The sequence below is a fragment of the Drosophila persimilis genome, unplaced genomic scaffold (genome assembly GCF_003286085.1).
Source record: "Drosophila persimilis strain 14011-0111.01,24,50 unplaced genomic scaffold, DperRS2 tig00000000-arrow-pilon, whole genome shotgun sequence".
NCBI lineage: Eukaryota > Metazoa > Arthropoda > Insecta > Diptera > Drosophilidae > Drosophila > Drosophila persimilis.
The window spans coordinates 3,311,697-3,332,408 of NW_020825288.1; the positions used below are offsets into that span (position 1 = coordinate 3,311,697).

At 48.7% G+C, this 20,712-nt stretch overlaps 8 protein-coding genes across 8 annotated transcripts; 4 read left to right on the forward strand and 4 right to left on the reverse strand.

Moving 5' to 3' along the window:
* The first annotated feature begins 150 nt into the window (after positions 1-150).
* LOC6594996 (spaetzle-processing enzyme) lies at positions 151-1,594 on the forward strand. Its single transcript, XM_002020126.2, has 4 exons — positions 151-260; positions 330-716; positions 777-1,086; positions 1,147-1,594. The coding sequence occupies exons 1-4, from the start codon at positions 179-181 to the stop codon at positions 1,571-1,573; spliced, it is 1,206 nt and encodes a 401-aa protein (XP_002020162.1). The 5' UTR covers positions 151-178; the 3' UTR covers positions 1,574-1,594.
* LOC6594995 ((E3-independent) E2 ubiquitin-conjugating enzyme UBE2O) lies at positions 1,578-7,237 on the reverse strand. Its single transcript, XM_002020125.2, has 9 exons — positions 6,744-7,237; positions 6,273-6,535; positions 5,991-6,192; positions 5,680-5,923; positions 4,838-5,612; positions 3,896-4,775; positions 2,804-3,824; positions 2,517-2,735; positions 1,578-2,451 (listed from the first exon to the last, which is right to left on the reverse strand). The coding sequence occupies exons 1-9, from the start codon at positions 7,071-7,073 to the stop codon at positions 2,171-2,173; spliced, it is 4,215 nt and encodes a 1,404-aa protein (XP_002020161.1). The 5' UTR covers positions 7,074-7,237; the 3' UTR covers positions 1,578-2,170.
* Positions 7,238-8,693: 1,456 nt separating this feature from the next.
* Positions 8,694-9,729, reverse strand: LOC6594994 (outer dense fiber protein 3-B). Its single transcript, XM_002020124.2, has 4 exons — positions 9,662-9,729; positions 9,353-9,571; positions 9,101-9,287; positions 8,694-9,024 (listed from the first exon to the last, which is right to left on the reverse strand). Exons 1-4 carry the CDS (start codon positions 9,678-9,680, stop codon positions 8,760-8,762), a joined length of 690 nt encoding a protein of 229 aa, XP_002020160.1. The 5' UTR covers positions 9,681-9,729; the 3' UTR covers positions 8,694-8,759.
* A 293-nt stretch (positions 9,730-10,022) lies between these two features.
* LOC6594993 (histone chaperone asf1) lies at positions 10,023-10,831 on the forward strand. Its single transcript, XM_002020123.2, has one exon. The coding sequence runs from the start codon at positions 10,090-10,092 to the stop codon at positions 10,702-10,704; it is 615 nt and encodes a 204-aa protein (XP_002020159.1). The 5' UTR covers positions 10,023-10,089; the 3' UTR covers positions 10,705-10,831.
* Positions 10,832-10,921: 90 nt separating this feature from the next.
* On the reverse strand, positions 10,922-13,524 carry LOC6594992 (chromaffin granule amine transporter). Its single transcript, XM_026994962.1, has 6 exons — positions 13,075-13,524; positions 12,460-13,011; positions 11,788-12,389; positions 11,511-11,727; positions 11,323-11,447; positions 10,922-11,263 (listed from the first exon to the last, which is right to left on the reverse strand). Exons 1-6 carry the CDS (start codon positions 13,241-13,243, stop codon positions 11,171-11,173), a joined length of 1,758 nt encoding a protein of 585 aa, XP_026850763.1. The 5' UTR covers positions 13,244-13,524; the 3' UTR covers positions 10,922-11,170.
* Positions 13,525-14,565: 1,041 nt separating this feature from the next.
* LOC6594991 (outer dense fiber protein 3-B) lies at positions 14,566-15,003 on the reverse strand. Its single transcript, XM_002020121.2, has 2 exons — positions 14,921-15,003; positions 14,566-14,856 (listed from the first exon to the last, which is right to left on the reverse strand). The coding sequence occupies exons 1-2, from the start codon at positions 14,937-14,939 to the stop codon at positions 14,606-14,608; spliced, it is 270 nt and encodes an 89-aa protein (XP_002020157.2). The 5' UTR covers positions 14,940-15,003; the 3' UTR covers positions 14,566-14,605.
* A 239-nt stretch (positions 15,004-15,242) lies between these two features.
* Positions 15,243-17,219, forward strand: LOC6594990 (glucosylceramidase). The gene is made up of 4 exons (XM_002020120.2): positions 15,243-15,366; positions 15,448-16,463; positions 16,519-16,861; positions 16,921-17,219. Exons 1-4 carry the CDS (start codon positions 15,309-15,311, stop codon positions 17,184-17,186), a joined length of 1,683 nt encoding a protein of 560 aa, XP_002020156.1. The 5' UTR covers positions 15,243-15,308; the 3' UTR covers positions 17,187-17,219.
* Positions 17,220-17,791: 572 nt separating this feature from the next.
* Positions 17,792-20,591, forward strand: LOC6594989 (glucosylceramidase). The gene is made up of 9 exons (XM_002020119.2): positions 17,792-17,862; positions 17,921-18,063; positions 18,119-18,278; positions 18,337-18,484; positions 18,543-18,863; positions 18,928-19,057; positions 19,131-19,244; positions 19,305-19,828; positions 19,989-20,591. The coding sequence occupies exons 1-9, from the start codon at positions 17,802-17,804 to the stop codon at positions 20,086-20,088; spliced, it is 1,701 nt and encodes a 566-aa protein (XP_002020155.1). The 5' UTR covers positions 17,792-17,801; the 3' UTR covers positions 20,089-20,591.
* Positions 20,592-20,712: the final 121 nt, after the last annotated feature.

The window sequence follows — 20,712 nt, forward strand, 5'->3', positions numbered from 1 at the left end:
TCTTTCCCGTAATCTCGGGTCACCTTTGACACGCTGCCATTTGGCTCTCGCGATAATCTCGCGGTTGCTTATCTCGTCAGCGTCCCACTAATGGGACTTAAACCGGCTCAACCACCGGAGAGTGCCTTTAGTCTCAGCTTGAAGCCCCGAGCGATCAGATCAATCGTAATCAGCCAAGATGCTGACGGATCCGAAGCAGATGCTGATGCCGATGCTACTACCGCTGCTGCTGCTGCTGGTGGCCGGTGCACAACGATCTGGTGAGCTGTCCTTCGAGGGTCCAACAACCGGTTTTGATCAGTGCATTCATTCAATGCAATTTCATTTAGATGCTGCGCAGATCACCTTCGGCAGCTGCATCCCGCAGGAGAGTGCAGAGCGCGGCTTCTGCGTCCACATTGAGAGCTGTCCCTTCCTGTTCACCATCCTCAATACGGATAAGACGACCCCGGCCCAGCGCACACTGCTCTCGAGGAGCCAATGCGGCCTGGACAACAGGCGCGAGGGTCTGGTGAATCGCATTCTGGTGTGTTGTCCGGTGAGCAAACGCGCCGGCCAACTCACGAATGTCCACACTGCGGCAGAGGAGCACTTGCCGGGCAACGTTCTGCCCGGCAATGAGACATGTGGCATCCATTTTGCCGACCGCATTGTGGGCGGCCACAACACCACTCTCTCAGAGTTCCCTTGGATGGTCCTGCTGCAGTACAAGAAGCGTGAGTGGAGCAATAATTTGAGGGAATAGTTCTCTAGATCATCCCTTTCCGAATTTGCAGTTTTCTCAGAGGATTATAGCTTCAATTGCGGCGGGACCCTGATCAACTCTCGCTATGTGCTGACTGCCGGACACTGCCTGGCCAGTCGCCGACTGGACATGTCCGGCACAGCCCTGCATGCTGTCCGCCTGGGCGAGTGGGACACCAATACGGACCCCGATTGCGTGACCGAGAAGAATGGCCAGAAGACATGCGCCCCCGGGCACATCGACATTGAGGTGGAGAAGCTAATCATCCACGAGGAATATGTCCCCAACTCCATTGACCAGATGAACGACATAGCTCTATTGCGTCTCAAGCAGAGTGTCAGGTGAGTGGATCTCATCTAATCTGATCTGATCTGGTCTCTATGTAACCGTGGCCTTGGCAGCTACTCGGATTATGTGCGACCTATTTGCCTGGGCGTCAATGGCGATGTGCGGACGAATCTGTTCGAGGGCTATGCCATGGACGTGGCTGGCTGGGGCCTGACCGAGAAGAAGGTGCCCAGTCCGTGGAAGCTAAAGATCACCGTCGATGTGTGGAACTTGAAGACGTGCCAGGACAAGTACAGCCCGTACAAGTACAAGCTGAACGATAACCAGCTGTGTGCTGGTGGCAAGGCGAATGTCGACACCTGCGGCGGCGACTCGGGCGGTCCCCTGATGGTGGCAATCAACACTGGCGGCAGGGAGGTGTTCTATGTGGCCGGCATCACCTCGTACGGCCCGGATCCGTGCGGCCTACCGGGCTGGCCGGGCGTGTACACCCGCACGGGTGCCTTCATCGATTGGATACAGCGTAAATTGGAGGCATAATAAATAATGTTTGCTAATTTATTCACATTTCTCGCATTGGCTAGCTTAAAATATAGAACTAGTGCTGGGACAAGGAGCGTTAAACTTAAATTATGCTAAGCTCTCTCCTCTCTTTCTTTCAAGTGGAATGCGAAACAAAAACAGATACAATAATCGAAACTAGGCACGACATGGGTTCGTTACATGGGATATACTGAGGGGGGATCGGGGCGGGGGCGACTTAGGGCGACAAGTATAAAATATATTTTGTGGCATTCCATACAATACAACATTTCGCTTAGCTAAACGCTACTTAATATACATACATGTTTGCTTCTCATATATTCTAGAACGCATCGCTATTATTTCATGGATGTGTGACAATGTAGAGCACATTTAATTTAGTTTAAGAACATTTTGCATAACTAAAAGGGCGATAGCCAGCAATTCGAATAGGCTTAAGAATATAGAGATTCGATAGTGTATGTATAGTATAGTGTATAAAACGCTGCCCATTGCCTGGGGCCAGCCAGACTTCCATCGCGGGTGGCAAGTCTTCTGAGTTGTGTGGGGAGGCACCACTGGGCATGGGTAAGCGCCGAGAATGGCGAGATTCAATTAAACTTCCTCTGGCGCAGCGCGTGGCGCTTTTCCAGTTTCGATGGCCATCCACTCGGTATTCGGCACATCAATAGCTTCCAAAGCGAGCTCTACAGCGTCCAAGCCAGCATCAGGGGCATTCAATGCGGTCTCCGGGGCATTCAACACGGAACCCAAGGCATCCAATGCGGGCTTCAGTTGAGCTAAAACGCCCTTGACCGCAACACAAAAGCCACGACTGCACGGGAGTAGGGGAAACTCGGGCACCTCGCAGGGGGCCTTGTAGTCCGCAGGCATTTCTATAATATGGCCATGAGCCATGAGTTACAATATCAAGACGCTTTTATTGCACTACCATACTCACCCTTAATGTTGGTAATTCTCAGGCGCTGTGCCTCGGACGAGTAATCGGCCCAGGCCTGTATGCGGTCATACAGCTCGGTGCCAAACTCCTTGAAGTGCTGAATCAGTTCGTTGCGGAAGATGGGCGGCGGATTCTGCAGCTGCTTTACTGTGGAATGGGCTATTTTTATGATAGCCATTTCATTATAGACCCGAGAGTTCTCCAGGCCCAGTTGAGTGCCTAAAACAATGGGGAAATGGAATGAAATTGAATGTGTTCTATGGTGATTCGAGTGCTTAAATTCCTACCGCGTTGCTTCTCATAGCCCGCCTCATTATAGTAGGGCTCATCGACCAGTATGAGACCCTGTATCGAGACGAGCACCTGCAGCATGGTGCTGGTTATCGACCACATTTCGGTGTCGCGCCCTGCCCAAGTGCCCAGCAGGGACACGCACACCTTGCCCTCTTCGTACAGGTTCGGATTGAGACGTTCTGTGCAGTAGCTGGTGTAATGACAGATTGGCGGACCCCTCGGGTAGTCGCGACCCATTTGAAAGTCAAAGAAGAACAAGGCGTTCTGGTAGGGCGTGCGCTTGGGCCCCACCATCATCACCGACATGAGATCCATCCGATCCTCATAGGCTCGCACCTTGACGCCCGGCGGCAGCGACAACTGCAGCAGGGAGTACTCGCGCTGAATAGATCGCTGGTACTGCGACTTGTTGGCCGGTGTCACAGGATTGCGGATGAAACGATGAGAAAGCGGGGCATTGGGCACCACCTCGAAGCAGTTCTCGCAAACTGGAGAGTGGCGAGAGGGAGAGACAATTTTGGGCGTGGGAGATGGCGATGATGAGGCCATGGGACGATCGATGGGTGGCAGCGACTCGGACAATGCATTCAGGTCCAATGTGTGCTCCATGGCATCATCGCACTTTTCCAGTTTCTGCTCAACATCCATCTCAGCTACTGGCTGCGGCGGCAACACCACCTCGTTGAGGTCGATGCAAACGTCTTCTGGGTCAACATCATACGTGCCAGGATATGAATGTTCGTCTTCGTCTGTATCCTTAGCTTCTTGGGCTGCTCTGCGTGCACGTTGAATTTTATCTTCAACCAAAATGCGGCACTTGGACAATTGTTCCTTAATAAGCATAGCAAACATCTCGATGGTTTCCGTGCCGCAGGTGTCGGAAAAGTCAATGACCACTTGTGGCTTCAGCTCAGGCGACGGCTGGTTCCGTGGCTCGACAGGATCACGATCGCTGGCCGAGTTGGTCAACTCGCTCATGCTATTTTCGCCCCGCGAGTGAACGCCAGAATCATTCTGGTGGGAGATAGAAAAAAAACTTTGCTCAAGAAGCAATCGCGACACGGGCTACACGAAAGTATCCTTACCTTTGCCTTAGTCCGTATGTCAAAAGCGACAAGAATACTGTTTCGTGCAACTTCGATCAAATGATTGTATTCGCATCGATATTTGGCAATCAGCTTGGCATTTTCACTATTCTCATCCTCGTTGGACGCTGTAACCTCCTCTTCTTCCTCCTCCTCGGTGACAATATCGCCAGTTCTCTTGCATTGAACTTCGTCTATTTCGGTTGATGATTTTCGCTTTGTGGGCGTCGATGTCGACGTGGGGCTCACAGGAGGGCCAGCCACATGGAGCCTCAGTGGCGTCGTGGCCAAGTCCAAATCAGGGTCAACGTTTATTATGTTTTGGATAGCCCTGTAGGTTTTGGAGATGCGATTCGAATCCAGCGCGCGCCCCAAATGCTCCGGCCCAAAGAAGCTGCTCTTCAGCAAGCGGTCCAGGTAATGGCAATTTGTATAGATGGCCACCAAATCGATGTGAACCTCTGACTTTTCGGCATCCGGCAGCAGATGGTGGATCTTCTCCAGCTTCCCCAGAGCATCGCTCACGCTATCGATGCCCGTTAGGATGTGCTCTTTCTCCGTGAGCTGTCCGTGCAGACTATCCTCCGACTGGGTCTCCCACGAGTTATCCGATCCATCGGACAGATAGCCGTCGTGGTCGTGATCATTCTGGTTGATCTCGAATAGATCCTGCGGATAGCACATGGTAATATGTCCCATGGCCCACCAAACGCGCACACGGCCATCGGGAAAGTTGTCAACCACCTGGCCAGCAGTCGATTTGGCATTCTCGTTCGTAAAGTTCGCGACCCTAATGACCATGGTGCCGGGTCGATACTGATAGTCGGCGTGATCCTTCAAATCGTAGACGCTTAGCTCCTCCACCTCTCTGCATATGGGACTGCAACAGAGAAAATCAAGTGAGCGGAGATTCTCCTGGTCAGAAAAAAGCACAATACATACACTGTATCCTTTTTGGTATAAATGTTGAACCATTTGACTTTTGAAATACGTTCGTCATGATCCACGGACTGAATGACGCCATATTCGGTCTGCGAGAGGCTATTCTCGTTCGCCTTGCTCACAAAGTCGCCCGGAAAGAACTCATGATTGTCCAGATGGTGTATGGGATACAGATGTGTCGACGGGATGTTCTCCTCTACGGTTCCATCCTGCCAGACGATGGTTGCGGTACTGCGTACCACTAAGGTCTCCACCACAATCTCATCACCATCTCGGGGATCAATATGTTTCTTAACAAATGGTGATGAAAGTGTCTTCTTTGTAATCTTCTTCTTTTTGCCGTAGCGTCGATTGCCAATCCGCACGGTGATGCGCTGCTGATTATTGGTGGCTGCCCCACCACCACTCGTGTTTGTGGCGGCATCCACTGGAGCCTCATTCTTTTTATCACTTGCCTCAGGTTGTAGTCCGGCTGCCAGCTCCTCTTGGCCGTCCGAATCCATAGTTACGTCCAAGAAGTCTTCGTCGCCATCGCCATCCTCAATCAAGTCGTAGGTATCATCTGATGAAACCTTTGTAGACGATCCGCTGCCCGGTTCCCGGACTTTGGCGGTGCCTTCGGTGTCGCCATTTCGGGAGCGCGAATTGCCCGATTTATTTAAATTACGTCGAAACTTGGACGTATTACGGGCACCGCCACTATTGGAGCCTTTCGGCTTGCTCCGCTTGGTATCAACAATTCCCTGATTTTCGTAAATAAGCCTATATTTAGCCGCTGGAATGGGAAATTAGGTGGCGTGAGTGATTATATTCGTCGAACTGTTGACAAATTAACTTATTACTTAGTTCTTCCTCCCAGTCCTGTTTATTGACTAGTGGATCGTTTTTCGTATATTTGAGGAAGAATCGATCGTGAATTTGTAGCATGTAGGATTCATAAATATTGAGGCGCTTCATTTGCACCAACTCTTCGCCCGTGACATGAGTTTTTGGCTGTTTCAGAGGATCGCCATTGCAATCGTTTGTAGTGGCACGGCACGTCCAGGCCACGTCCACGCCAAGCGTTTGGATCGATTCCACGGTATACTATGGTAGAATTTACAAAAAATAAAAGTTAAACCCTTGCGTTTGGTTGCATTGTGCGTTGTCTTACCAAGGCTCGCTTGCGATTTAAGGGCAATGGTATGTCCGGAGTGAGATTTATAAAGCGATCGAAGGGCGGCAGACGACCCACAACCACGTTGCCGGGAAACAACACATGGGGAGTGAATATTTCAGGCAAATACTTTGAATTCGCATCCCGGAACTTGTGGAAATAGGCCGAGCCAATTTCCAGGCGCCCCCCGCTGGCGGTTCTGCAAAGTCAAACATCCACAAAAAAGCCGCAAATGAAAATTAAGCAAGCCAAAGGCGATTGTATGTTCGGGCAGGTTACCTGAGCACGGTCACCTCGTCCACATTGATGGTGGTGCCCACCCAGGTGTCAAAGCATACGGGTATATCACGAGCCCATTGCGAGATCGGACGCAAACGCTCCGCAGGTACATTCTTGATGACGAATTTTGAGCCAAGCACCTTTACGTCCGCGCTCACGTTTACATCCCTCACATAGCCAGACGGCCCGGTGAGGACTCTCTGGCCGGGCAGGCGGCGACGCACAACATCGCCCGGCATCAATGTGCGGTCCGCCAGGCCGATCTGCAGAGCCACATGTTGGGGAAACCGAAAAGAAGCGGAAAGAAAAGAGCAAACAAACACGTGTCAATGCCGAAAAAATACGAAATACGAAAAACAGAAGAAAAAACAGTTGTTAAAACAGAACAGTTATGAACAGTTATTTGTAGGCCAATGCCACGGCCAATGTCACTGGCAGTTACATAACCTCAACGAGGGTGGCTGTACTTACGGCTGACTCCATTCGAATCTGTTCCTTGCCATCGGGATAGAAGGCCACTCGCACCTCGCCCGCAAACAGCGGATCATTATCATCCTCGTCCTCCGATGAGTGCGACTCGGTCGTCTCAGTTACGACGCCAAAGTGCACGCGTCCCCGTGAATCGATGCGAAAGATCTCGTCCTCGAAAAAGAAACGGCAAGGACTGTTCTCGGCACTCTTGGACGCCGCTATTCCGCCGCCCGTCATCCGGTTGCTTGATGGAGCACCGCTGGCCAGGTCCGCCAGGTTCTTGGGGAGGGTGCCAACATTCTTGTCAGCACCCGCCACACGATTTGACATATTATTACCAATGATGGACTGCGTTCATGGAAGATAAGTTATAGCTTGCGAGAAAGTGGTGCAACGTCTTTGGGCTCAGTTGGACAAACAATTTGCGTGGCGAGCTCCTACCGACATAACTCTTCTATTAACGATTTAATCTAACAATTATGATACTGAAACTCTCTGCGAGTCTCTCTTTATACGGAAAACCTCGAACACGGAATAAATTTTTATGCGGCAAAAATCTCTCTTTAATTCGAAAACTTTGCCGACTTCTTTTAAAATTAAAACTATAAATAAAACATTCAAATACTACAAAAACAAAACGAGAAAGCAAATGCGAGTGCTACTTATATTTAGTGTGACCACGGATTTGTCGATAAAATATACGGTCTGACACTCAGAAATATACCGTAAATCTACCGATGAAAAATATAACTTAGCTCACTTAACGCCGCTCTGCTGTTACAGTGAATACTGTTTGAAAATGTTTGACGTTTCACCTGAACTGCGCTAGAACTCGGCAAGTTTTCATGGAGTGTATTTTAACACCCACTGGTTGACCAGTGGGATAATCGTTCTCTGCCCATGAGCGGAAATCCTTCATTTTGATATTCCATTGAAAATTACACTGATGAATTATTTTTCTACAAAATCGGCTAATTTTAAGTACCTTCCTCTTGTATGGACATTTTTATACCATGTATCCCTTTTTATTTTGCGTTAAAATTAGGTTTTCCTATTTATGCTGTTTTTTATAAAAATCTCAACCGCAAAACCTATTCATGGTGTCTGGAAGAGACCATAAACTGCAGAATTTCGTTAAGACAGCTTTAAAACAGGATCTGGCTAATTTGTGCATTAAATGCAGCTTAAGATGACAAACAGGCCTTAAAAGCTCCAATGACATTTCTTTATGTTCTTAAAAACTCACCATTTTATTCTTGGACCGTTGATAACGTATGAGTGATTAATATGTTCGGAGAATTATAATAATAATAAGTAAGGCGATACGAATCAGAATAACTTCGGAGAACTTTTGAGAATATTTTAAACAGTTTAAACAGTTCTTTAAAAGTAAAGCAAAGACTACTTTGCCAAATTTATAAATAATTTCTACCCGTAAGTAAATAATTCTCAACCAGTAATTCTGATGTTGCTGAGACCAGATTCAAAAACCGAATGGCAAAACTGACAAATACGGCCATAAATCGCAGTGTATCTGTCATGTTTTCGTAACCTACTTAAACCGTACTTAAACTTATATTCTTAAAAACTCACCTCTCATACAATAAGTAAATATGTCCGTTTATACGTCAGAAAATAATACAACTCGTATATAAATTTCTGTGAAAATGTGAAAATGTGGGGACAAATTGGTTCTGCAATAGATCTCAGAAATTTGTTGTTTACTGAATTATTCACTTGTGTGTAGTGCACATACTCCATGACATTCTGAGAAACCCCAAACAGAATGAAAAACATATCATCCAAAGCCCCCTATATATGTACATATTTGCATGGATATTATGAGAAGTAAATGGGTATAATCTCCCACCGCGAAGATACAATCTACTACAACAGCTACGACCTTCACGAGGTCCAAAGTTGTCTCCATTTTGACCATAGAAAAAGGTATACATTTTATATTTATATTTTATTTTACTGAAATTTTGAATATATTCGATCTAATATTACAAACCCCTACATGTTATCACACCTAACGATCATGGGCGGTGCGAACTGAGAGTGGCGCACACCGAAGGAGTAGGCCTGTCCAGATTTGCCAGGACGGTAGTACATCAGATCGTAGTAGTTGGGGCCTGGACCCAACCCCTTCGAGGACAGGCCCAAGCGCGGAGACATTGAGTAGAGCGGGGCGCGGTTCAGGTTCACATTGATGTCGCCAAGACCGTAGGCAGCAGGGCCAGGTGACAACCCCTTTGTGGTCGTCTTGGTTTGCAGTCCCCTAAAGGAGTAGACGGATGGGGACAGAGGATTGCATTAGTCATCTACAGAGTGGCTGCTCGGACTGATCTACTCACATGCTGTAGGCCGGAGCAGATGTTTTCACGGTGTTGACGTCAAACTTGTAGGCATTAGGGCCAGGTCCATGCCTCTTGAAATTGTAGTCAGTGCGCAGACCCATGGAGTAGGCCGGTGCATTGATGCCCGTGAAGAAGGGCTTTAGATGCACATCATGTGCCCCGGGCCCGGGACCAATTCTTTTATCTGCAATGCATGGATGAAAGGTAACCTTACCACTGCACTGACATCCATTACCATCAAGCACTTACCAATGGTATTGAGCCGGGGCGCCATGGAGTACTCCAGGCCGCCACCCTTGCCAAATCTCGTCATCTTGTCGACCATATAGGCACCGGCGCCGGGACCAATGTTAGACCCCGTTGCGTTGGTGCGCATTCCAAAGGAATACTGGGGCAGGCGCTGCTTACGCGAATCGTGATGATCGTAGCCCACAGTGGGGGGCAGCATATAGGCGCCGGGGCCGGGTCCTACCGAAAACACAACACATTATTCCAAATTCACATTCTTATGTCTTAAACCGTTCTTTTGTTTTTGATTGGCTGTCAAATGTTTCTCACCTATAGGTCGCACTGCCATTTTTTATTTTGTTAGTTTTGGGGGAATATTAGAAAAAATATTTTACTAAAAATTTTGAACTCAAAAAAGAGTTGTAGGCCGAACGGATCCCGAAAGTAGAATGAACATTTTCTTGGCCCCCCCATACTAGGATATCAAAATATATATTCCACGCCTACTTCATCTGTAAAAATGCAAAAAAACATGGCACAACATAGTCCGTTTAATTTAGTCAATTTAACAACGAAAAACTCTTCAAACACAAATTCTTGACGTAACTAAGTAGTCACCTAAAAAGGCTTCATTAAATACGTCGTGTGTCATATGTAGCTACTATTTCATCAGCGCACGCCATCAAAAAAAAACCCACTGCTTGCTGTGTTTTGAAAATAAAGTCTCAAGGAAGGAGAAGGCTCCCAAAAGTTCAGTCATGGCCAAGGTGCACATCACGAATGTTGTGGTGCTGGACAACACCAGCAGCTTCTTCAATCCCTTCCGGTTCGAGCTGACATTCGATGCACAGGAACTGCAGGAGGACCTTGAATGGAAAGTGATATACGTGGGCTCGGCTGAGTCCGAGGAGCACGACCAGGTACTGGACACCATCTACGTGGGCCCCGTGCTCGAGGGTCGTCACATGTTCGTCTTCCAGGCCGATCCGCCAGATGTTAGCAAAATTCCAGAACAGGATGCCGTAGGTGTCACTATTGTGCTGTTGACGTGCTCGTATCGCGGGCAGGAGTTTGTGCGCGTCGGTTTCTACGTGAACAACGACTATGAGGAACAGGAGATGCGAGAGAATCCGCCACCCAAGCCCCTGTTCGACAAGCTAGTGCGCAACATACTCGCCAGCAATCCGCGCGTCACCCGCTTCCAGATCAACTGGGACGACAGCCACACCAATGGCAATGGAGTGCCAGAAAACAACGGGCACAGCGATGAAATTATGATCGATGGTCCATCCACATTGCAGCAGCAGGATAGCATGCAGGACACCCTGCCCATCGATTACGGCATTATCGCCCTCAACGAGAACTCAAAATAACTGGCAATGAAATGAGATTCTTTCTGGCACCCCAACTGCAACGCACACAAACACACTCTTGAGCGGGCGCAGACTTGACGGAGACTCCCCCCACCCGACCTCGACCCCTTAATTATAATTTAAAAACAAACGCTTAAATATATGTATACATTAAATTTACTTACCTCATCTAAATAGCAAATACACAGGGAACATAGTATGAACATTCTGGATCTTTATTTGAAATGTTGATTACGACTATCTTGACTGCGTTGGAAACATTGTTAAGTGATTTTGGCTTTCGGAGATTCGAGAGATATTTGAATGAAAATGAATTGAATGCCTGGAGACTAGGTTATTATATCCCCTCCTCTTCCTTGGGTACAGAAAAATCATCTCCCAATATATTGCTTTAGATGAGACAAAAAAATGAAGAACGAAAGTAATTCTTTTCATTGATTGCTTAGTATTTACGAGGAATCGTGGTCTATTCCACGTCCATGGAGTTGTACAGCTGTTTATAACGGGACCCACGACCACTGCTTTGGAGCAGCATGTCATTATGTTGTTCTCTTAGGATCTGCGGATACGAAAGATAGTTAAGCAAAGGTTTGTTTTATCAGAGATAGTTCTTATAACCTTTGGATCGTATTTGTGATAAAGATAGACCAGAACGGGACCATAGATCATGTTGCATATGCCCACTATGCGCATGAGCCAGGCAAAGCCAAAGGTCTGAGCCAACTCCCCACCAATCAATGGAGCTATAAAGACAGAATAGGATTCGATGAGATGGTATCACTTGCAGAGGTCAGGCTTAGACTTACCCAAGCAGTACGCCAGGCTGACGGATGTCTGTTGTATGGCATAGACAGTGCCGTAGCTGGAAATGGGTGTGGTGACCTCACCCTGCTCCTCTTGGGCCAATGTTGCATCTACAAAGGTGGCCAGCAGAGGAACCAGAGCGGCATCAATTACCCCAATGCCAAGACCCAGTGCAAAATGCGGCAATAGTAGTTGGCTTACAGTCGTCGCGCTGGGTATCTGCAGGAGAAGAAGGTATAAAATATGACAATATCACCAGGGAATATTTAAAATACGTACCAAAATCGAGGCGATTCCCACCAGCAGCAGACTAATGCAGGAGACCTTCACCTGGCCAAAGCGATAGGCTACGCTTCCAAAGAAATTGGTGCCCACAAAGTAGCCCACCGAATCGGGTATGAAGACAGTTCCCAGCTGCCATTTGTTCGGCTTCAAGTACTGGATCAACCAGATGGGCAAGCACGGCTCAAGCATGGCCATCGTGGACGTTGAGAACCAGATGGCCAGCACGATGGCCAGGATCATTTTGCACTCGAGGAGTGGCCGCCACTTGGGAGTTTCCTCCACCACCACCTCCGGCTGGACAGACAGATCCAACGTCAGCAGCTGCAGGCCCAAGCTAAAGAATATAAACGTTGAGAGTATGATGAAGGGGGCCGATTTCCCCAACAGATCGTAAAGGATCCCGCCGAACGGATAGCCGAGCAGCACGCCCAATGCAATACTGCCCAAGATGATGCCCATTACTTTGGAGCGACGTGCCTCCTCGGGATAGTTTTGGGCCACCAGACTCATGCCGCAGATATTGATGCACGCAGAGCCCACGCCCTGAACGGCACGAGCCACCAATAGCGCCCAATAGGATTCGCCCACAGTGAACACTGGAAGTAGACACACACACACACATCAAGTCGCCCATTATTGCAGTGATACGAGCGAAAAGGGGCTTACCCAATGAGGAGACGAGCAGGAAGAAGGTACCCACCACAATAGGCAGGCGGTAGCCAAACTTGCCGGTCGCGTTGCCGACAATCGGATTGAAAATTAATTGCACCAGGGCCTTCATGGCGAGCAGCAGGCCAATGGATCCGTTCTCCTGCGCCAAGGTCAGGCTTCGGTTGCTGTTCGAGTGCACATTGCTGGCTATAAGGCTCTCGGACGGTACCTTGCTGGTGGAGGAGGTCGCATTAGTGCCGCCCGACTGGACGATATCTAGAATTAGTGCCGTGGCCGTAGCCGTAGCTGTGGGCGTGGGTGTGGGCGTGGGCGTGATTGTGGTCGTTGTTGGGCGCTCTGTGGAGATCTGAAGCAACGTAAAATTGACCATCGATTTGCCGGGAATGGGATGTTTGGCAGTATGTAGCTGATGGCCGCCACCGAGCATCTCTCCACTGCGATAGAGATGGGACAGCTTTGAGGATGGGGTTGTCTCCTCCAGGCTAAGCACCAGCGGAGTGGAGGCCTCCAGATCCAGTCCGGCCAAGTAATCTGGCAAAATAGGCACTGCAAAGGGGAACAAATCGTTCTAAATACTGATTAAGTTTATCATTGAATAATTTGTCTTACCAATCACGGTCAGCAGCATGTTATCTAGTAGCAGGGCCAGGTAGACAATCACTGCAATTAGACATCGATTACTGCTGCCATTACCGGGCGTTGAACAGCGTCTGGCCGGGGCATTTAGCTGGACAGCAGCTGCTTGGGATTGCTGCCTCTGTGTCGAGTGCTCCGACATGGCGGGGGCACGATAAGCTAATTGTAAATCTTCCTCACAAACTGATTGGCACTGACAATTTATGCTGCCATATGGTTCGATGGATTTGCTCGGTTCGCGCCACAAAGTATGCTACACAATATTAATGCAGACGCACGCATACACACACACACACTCGCGCCAGACAAACGCACTCACACTACGGCGATAACACCAGTTGAGCAGGAACCAACAACAGGTGGGTGTTGCTGCCTCAACGACGAGTGTGCGAATATTGAAAGGGAGCGACAAGTTGCCGTTCTATTTTATTGACAGCACGCGAACCGAGGCGACTCCCGAGTCCGAGTCCGTGTCCCGAGTCCCGAGCAGGGATGATGGGCCCCGAACGAGGTTTCATCTGGGCTTCGTTCTGATAGATTTTCTGTGCCTTTCTGTTTGTGTTCATCATGAATTTCAGGTTGACCTCTTCGAGCGGTATAGGCCAAAAGTTATCCAAATTGTGGCCAGTGTGTGTGTTCGCAGGCAGAGTCTAGAAAAAAGTACAACGTTATTAAGTTAAAGCCAGTTAAAATGAAAAGCTTTAAGCCGTATTGTATACGTATTTATTTCAAGAGTGGAAATATTCCATAAAATAAAACGAAACTAATTCGAGATTCCCATAGATTTGTTGATTAAAATACGTACACGCTTTAGGAACTTGTAACCAATTTCGGAGATAGAGCAATCATTATTCGTTTCTGGCCTAATCATAATTTCCTTCATGTTTCTATTGGCTTCGGGATAGTTTTTCGCTGCGGGACACACACACATGACTTTAAAGACATATCCGTGTCATAGGATTCTGTATTATTAGCAGCACTTCCAACCCCCCTTCTGTCGCAGTACGGCTCTGCGGGGCGCTTAAAGCACTGGCTTAAAGGTCTCGCGCGACCCGGTCTGAACGAGTGTTTGCCACGGCCCCGATAAGCAGGCTATGGATTTGTTAGCCTCTAGTCACATTTTCCGTTTCATTGAATTTTCAGCCGTTTAAATTTAGTCCCCACAAATTTGTGACGGATTGCTGTGGCGCAGTGTTGCGTTCTCTTTCGAAATTGATTTTATGAGCAGCCAGGGAGAGATAGATGCCCCGGTTCCCATGCCCATGCCCCCTTGTGCTTGACCTATTTTGAGTCAAGATGAGGTATAAATAGACCTCTGAGCTCCCTGAATATTTGCTATGGTAGTTCGCCCTTTGTGAGACCGGGACAAACACCTGTTCCACCTGTCAACATACGCCCACTCGAGTTTGGGACGCCGATTAGGGTAATCTAATTCCCCTTAATTCACGATTAGACAACAACAGCTTATTGTTAACCCATATATTCGTATATTTTGAGACTCTAACTAGCGAACACTCTTTGTTTTGTTGTTGCCGAGACCACGTCTATGGAAATACGCGTACTCCAGATTGTTAGCCTTTCCATAGCGCGTCACGGAGCCCAGGTGATACGCCGCCGGTCCGGGTCCCACAAGATTTGGACGATTGCAAGACCGAGATTGGGTCCCGAAGGAATACTGCGGGCTTCGCTGCATCCTGGAGTCACACTTCTCATAGCCGAAGCAGCTGGGCAGCATGTATGCGCCGGGTCCGGGTCCTTGTAAAATATTTCGATATTATTTAGCTAAATTTAAAACATCAAACTATCGTTTAGATCTTACCCAAAGGTTTATGCGACATATTGGAGTTAAAATTTAAAAATTTAATAGAAAAACTTTTCAAAAAAATTTTAAAGTTGTTTGCCGAACGGGTATCAAAAGGGGAATGAGAACTAACATCAAATCCTATCCCCAACCAAAACAGAACGAAAAACCAAGGCCAGCTGGATGATGAACAAAATGAATAAATGAAAATCTCAATAAACTCCTAATCATAATCCTAATCACGGGCATGGTATGGCCTTATCGGTAATGCTTCTTGTCTTGGCCACTCTGGGGGGAGTGCCCCAAGTGTTTAGATAACTTGTCAGCTTGTCCAGCTCATAGCTCCAGCTGCGTCCGTGTCGGTCAGTCCGTTGGCAGCCAATCAAGCGAACGGTCAACGAGGAAAATGTCTGCCAGCAAAGGAGTTTTGCTGCTCGCAGTGCTGCTGCTGATAGCTGCAATCGGTAAGTGGCAATGAAAACCAAAAAACCATAAAACGAAATTAGAAACTGGAATTGGCACTTACCACCTGCACGGTTCTTCAGGTGGCCGGGGGGAAACGGTGCCGTGCAAAGTGAAGGATGCGGAGCAGGGAAAGGTGTGCGTGTGCACGGCTGATTATTGCGACTACTTGGAGAATCCCACGCTGACGGACGACACAGAATTTGCACTGATTTCCAGCTCCAAGCAGGGTCTGCGATTCGCCACATCCCACGGACACTTCGGGACAGAGGACACGTACACTGTGCAGGACTATACTGTGGAGCCCGTTCCAGAGGCCAAAAACAAGACAATTTTCTCCCGCTTGCTGGATCAGGCTTTGGACAGTGCCTTCACCTTGGAGTCGCGCGAGAGCACCATCACCCGCTTCGTGACACTGAAAGTGAATCGCAGCAAAACCTACCAGACAATGACGGGCTTCGGTGGTAGCTACACCGGAGCCGTATCCTACCTAGTCGACAATTTCAAGCAGCCTGAGCTCGCCGACCATCTGTACAAGTCCTTCTACGCTGAAGAGGGGCTGGGCTTCAATCTGATGCGCATATCGATCGGCGGCTGCGACTTTGACCTCGGTGCCTGGGCCTATGCCGAGGAAGAGGACAACACAATGCTCGACGGCATGGACGAGCTGGACGAACGCGATGTGATGCGTGTGGGCCACATAAAACGCCTCGTCGAGGTCTCGGGCATAAAGAATCTGCGAATTAAGGGTGCGGCCTGGAGTGCTCCGCCTTGGATGAAGACGAACAACAGGTGGACAGGATTCGGACGTCTCAAGAAGCAGTACTACCAGACCTGGGCCGACTACCACCTCAAGTGGGTGAAACTGATGGAGGATAATGGACTGCCCATCTGGGCCATTTCCACAGGCAACGAGCCACTGAACGGAATCTTCTTCATGTACTTTGTCAAATTCATGAGCATGGGCTGGACTCCACAGACGCAGGCCATCTGGTTGAACGACCATCTGGGGCCAACGATCCGAAACTCTGAGTTCAAGGATATCATCCTTTTCGGCAACGATGATCAGCGCTACTCCTTTCCACACTGGTTCAAAATGGTAAGGTCCTCAGCCAGCATCCAAGTTCATGGTCATTATCGCTCATAAATTCCAGATGAATTACACACGCCCCAATTCGGTTGATTACCTGGACGGATTATCGCTGCACTGGTATTGGGATGAGATTTTCGGTAGCAGTCTTATCGATGAGACCACCGATTACGCGCCCGACAAGCTCCTAATCGTCTCCGAGTCGTGCATCGGCGATAAGCCCTGGCAGAGGTCGGCCCCCGTCCTGGGCAGCTGGGAGCGGGCTGAGAAGTACACGCGCGCCTTCTTGGAGAACATAAAACATGGCTTCCATGCCTGGATCGATTGGAATATCATTTTGGACGAGGAGGGCGGCCCCAACTATGTGGACAATACAGTCGATGCCCCCGTCATTGCCAACACCACAAGTACGTTCACTTAATCCAGAATTTTACAACGCATGCACATACTAACCAATTCCTTTCAGCCAATGAGGAGTTCTACAAGCAGCCCATGTTCTATGCCATGGGTCACTTCTCCAAGCTGGTGCCAGAGGGCTCCATACGCGTCGATGCTGTGCCCAGCAACGTCAATCTGGATTGCGTTGCCTTCTTGCGGCCGGACAAAAAGATTGCCGCCGTGCTCTTCAACAGCGGACGCGCCGATACAAACATTACTGTGGTGGACAGTGAGCGCGGCCAGTTTACGGTCAATGTGCCCGCCAAGTCCATTCACACCTTGCTGTACAGCTGAGCACATTTTTGCAATAAACAAACTTTTATTGGATTCCATGCGGTTTTCTTTGGCGGCCTACAAGTGCGAAAGGGATGGCTATTGTCTTGAAATTGCAAAGGGCTGGACAAAGGTACATTTGAAATAGGGTAAGGTTCAATTGGTACATATTTTGTATGGAAACTGTCTGGCATTTATTGCGGACAATGCCTTACCTTGCTTTTAATAGACCTTGGGCTTCACTGGGAGTGCGAAAGAGACAACTAGTGTTGTCCGAACGATACACCGTTTCGTAACCAATAGCTTTCGATTACCGGGCGATAACCAGATCACCTGTTTCTTTGCTTCGCGCCACCCCTCTGACAGTTTGCATAACTTTTACTTTTGATTGCGTGCGCCGATTTCCAAGTGGGGATGGATCGTTGCTTGTCGTCGTCTTGCCGGCCGCTTTATCAGATCAACAGCTGGGCCCGGGTCAAGTGGCTCACAAAAACACAAACAACTTGAGCGAAATTCGGTTTCCCGCGACGCTTGATTGGAGAAACGCTTTCGTAGTCCGCTTGGACTCAGTCGAGTGGACGCCTCCAATCGAGACTCATCACCTCTGCTGCAGTTTGACTTCCCCTGCAAACTAAAATGAAAGAAATTTGGCTGTGCTTTCTTTTTGCAGTGGCCGCAATCTCTGCCCAGCCGGGAGGTGAGTTAAACACAAGTGATAAGTGCCTACCTGTTCACCTCAACTGTACGATTTGCAGGTGCTGCCTCAACGCAGCTGCCCTGCGATCTCCGCGAGACACCGCATGGCAGTGTTTGTGTGTGCAACCGCACCTACTGCGATTACTTGGAGCAGCCGGAACTTAATGAGGGCTCACGGATTGTGGTGATCAGCTCCAGCAAGGTGAGTGGGCAGGCGTCAAGAAATCACATTGATTGATACATCTGTTGTTTTCTAGGATGGCCTGCGCTTCAAAGTAACCACTGGGGACCTATCCAACAAGGCTCCTTTGGTGGTGGAAGACAAACAGTCGACTGATGAGAACTTTCACGCGGAGGCCATAGTGGTTGATCAGCACAGAGCCTGGCTGAACTTGGCAAGCATTCCCCAACGATTGTGTAGCTAATCTAAGCATTCAAAATTGTCAAACATCACTTAATCAGTTTGTATTTGCAGTTATCAATGCCAGCGTCAAGACTGTAAGCGTTTCAGTTAAGCGGGAACAGCGTTATCAGAACGTAACCAACTTTGGCGGGGCCTTGACTGGAACTGTCTCTCACTTACTTCAACTGTTGCCGACAGAGTTGCAGGACCATGTCTACAAGTAGGTTTCAAATCCTGACAGCTCCACAATTCTAGATGTAATCTGTTTCCCATTGAAGATCATATTACCACGACGATGGCATTGCCTACAACAGCATCCGCACGTCCATTGGAGGATGTGACTTTGATTTGGAGCCCTGGGCGTACAACGAGCTGTCACGAAATGATGTCGCCCTGTCGAACTTTACTGAACTCGATCCGAGGGATCTGCAGAAAATTGAACAACTGAAACGCCTCAAGAGTGTGGCCCGAATGGAGGAGCTAAAAATTATGGCTGCTGCCTGGAGTGCGCCTCCTTGGATGAAGACCAACGACCGATGGACAGGCTTTGGCCAGCTAAAGTCGGAATATTATCAGACCTGGGCCCTCTATCATCTCAAGTGAGCGGGAAAGAACTTTTACACACTGTGAATGCCATTCATTTTGGGGTGGAATCTGTTGCAGATTTCTCGAACTGATGCAGTCTAAAAATATGCCGATTTGGGCCATATCCACTGGCAATGAGCCGCTAAACGGCGTCATCGGCTTCTTCTTTGTGCACTTCATGAGCATGGGCTGGACGCCCTGGCAGCAGGTAGGAGGCATGGGCATGCCAAACGTTCAATCATGATTCTGGCTATTAAGCATCTTGAAATATTTACGACCAGGCAATATGGCTGAGCGATCATCTAGGTCCGACCATTAGGAACTCGACGCAGAAGCCTGTGCTCATCTTTGGCAACGATGACCAGCGGTACACGTTTCCCTCGTGGTTCCGCAAGGTGAGGTGGTGCCTGAAAATGTTTCAATTAAACACTGGCGGCAGTTCTCATTTATTTTAGATGCGTTCATCCCGCAGCAATTCACTGTCGTATTTGGATGGCCTGGCCGTCCACTGGTATTGGGATGAGCTGGTTGGTCCCCAGCTCATTGATCAGGCACATGCCGAAATGCCCAACATGCTGCTGCTCAACACGGAGTCCTGCATTGGCGACAAGCCCTGGCAGACGCACGGCCCCGAGCTGGGCAGCTGGCAGCGGGGCGAGAATTACATGCGTGCCTATATACAGGATTTTCAACACAATTTCAACGGTTGGCTGGACTGGAATCTAGTGCTGGACGAGAAGGGCGGACCCAACTACGTGAACAACTTTGTGGACGCACCGATCATTGTGAATGCGACGAGTCGCAGTGAGATCTACAAGCAACCGATTTACTATGCCATCGGGCACTTCTCCAAGTTTCTGCCGGCGCAATCGGTGCGCATCGAGACGCGGATCGAGGGCGAAAACAATTCCTTTTCGCAGCTAAGTGTAGTCGGCTTCCAGCGACCGGACGGCAGTGTGGCGTTGATCGTCTACAATGGGTAAGTGGCGCGCGTGTCTGCATATCCTGCATTCTATTTTGGGCCTCATCTGCGACGGTGCCGCTTAAGTGCGTCAACTTAATTGCCTACAACGCTGCAGCGTTGCACATTTATGAATGCCTTGCCTCTAATGGATGCTCTGCTTTCGTCTCTTTTGCAGCCAAAATCTGCCAGTGGATGTGGCGCTCAACGATAGCCAAAGTGGTGCATTTAATCTACTCCTTCCGCCCCGCTCCTGGCACACAGTGCTCTATAAGTGAGATTCCAAGAAGTGAATCGAGTGGAGTTTCAAGTAAGTTAGGTAAGGTTACGAGTCCATCTGCCGCTGCCCAAAGGACCAATTAGGATAGACGACATGTCTCATGTTTGCGCGACACCACAGCTCAAGTGACAACAAAACGGAAGCCAATAAATTGCCCTCAACAGGATGGGCATGGAGATGGGGATGGCAAGGAGGATGCAAGGATGTAATGCTCGCTTGAGACTATCTCTCTATGACAACGGAAATTTGTTTAAGCTGCTCAATTTGCCGTAACGCCGTCTGTTTACAATGAAATTTCATTTGCCGTTTAATGCCCTTTCCCGCCTCTCGCACAGAAGCCCGAATCTCTTTTATCTGGGGAGGAGGGAACGGCACAGTACAAAAGGCCCACATGTAGCATAGATATTTCGGATCAAGTTGAGTGACAACTGCCAGTCGAGCGGCAACAACCGAAAAATACATATTTTTTTAGTTCTAGGATTTAGCTTTTCTTTTTTTGTGTTGTTCAATATATATGCTCTATAAATATGATTGTCAATTGAGCGCTAAGCAAATGCATTTCCCTCTGTGCATCGCACTTGGCGCACAAAATGGGGCGTTTTATGTAAGACGATAAATTAAA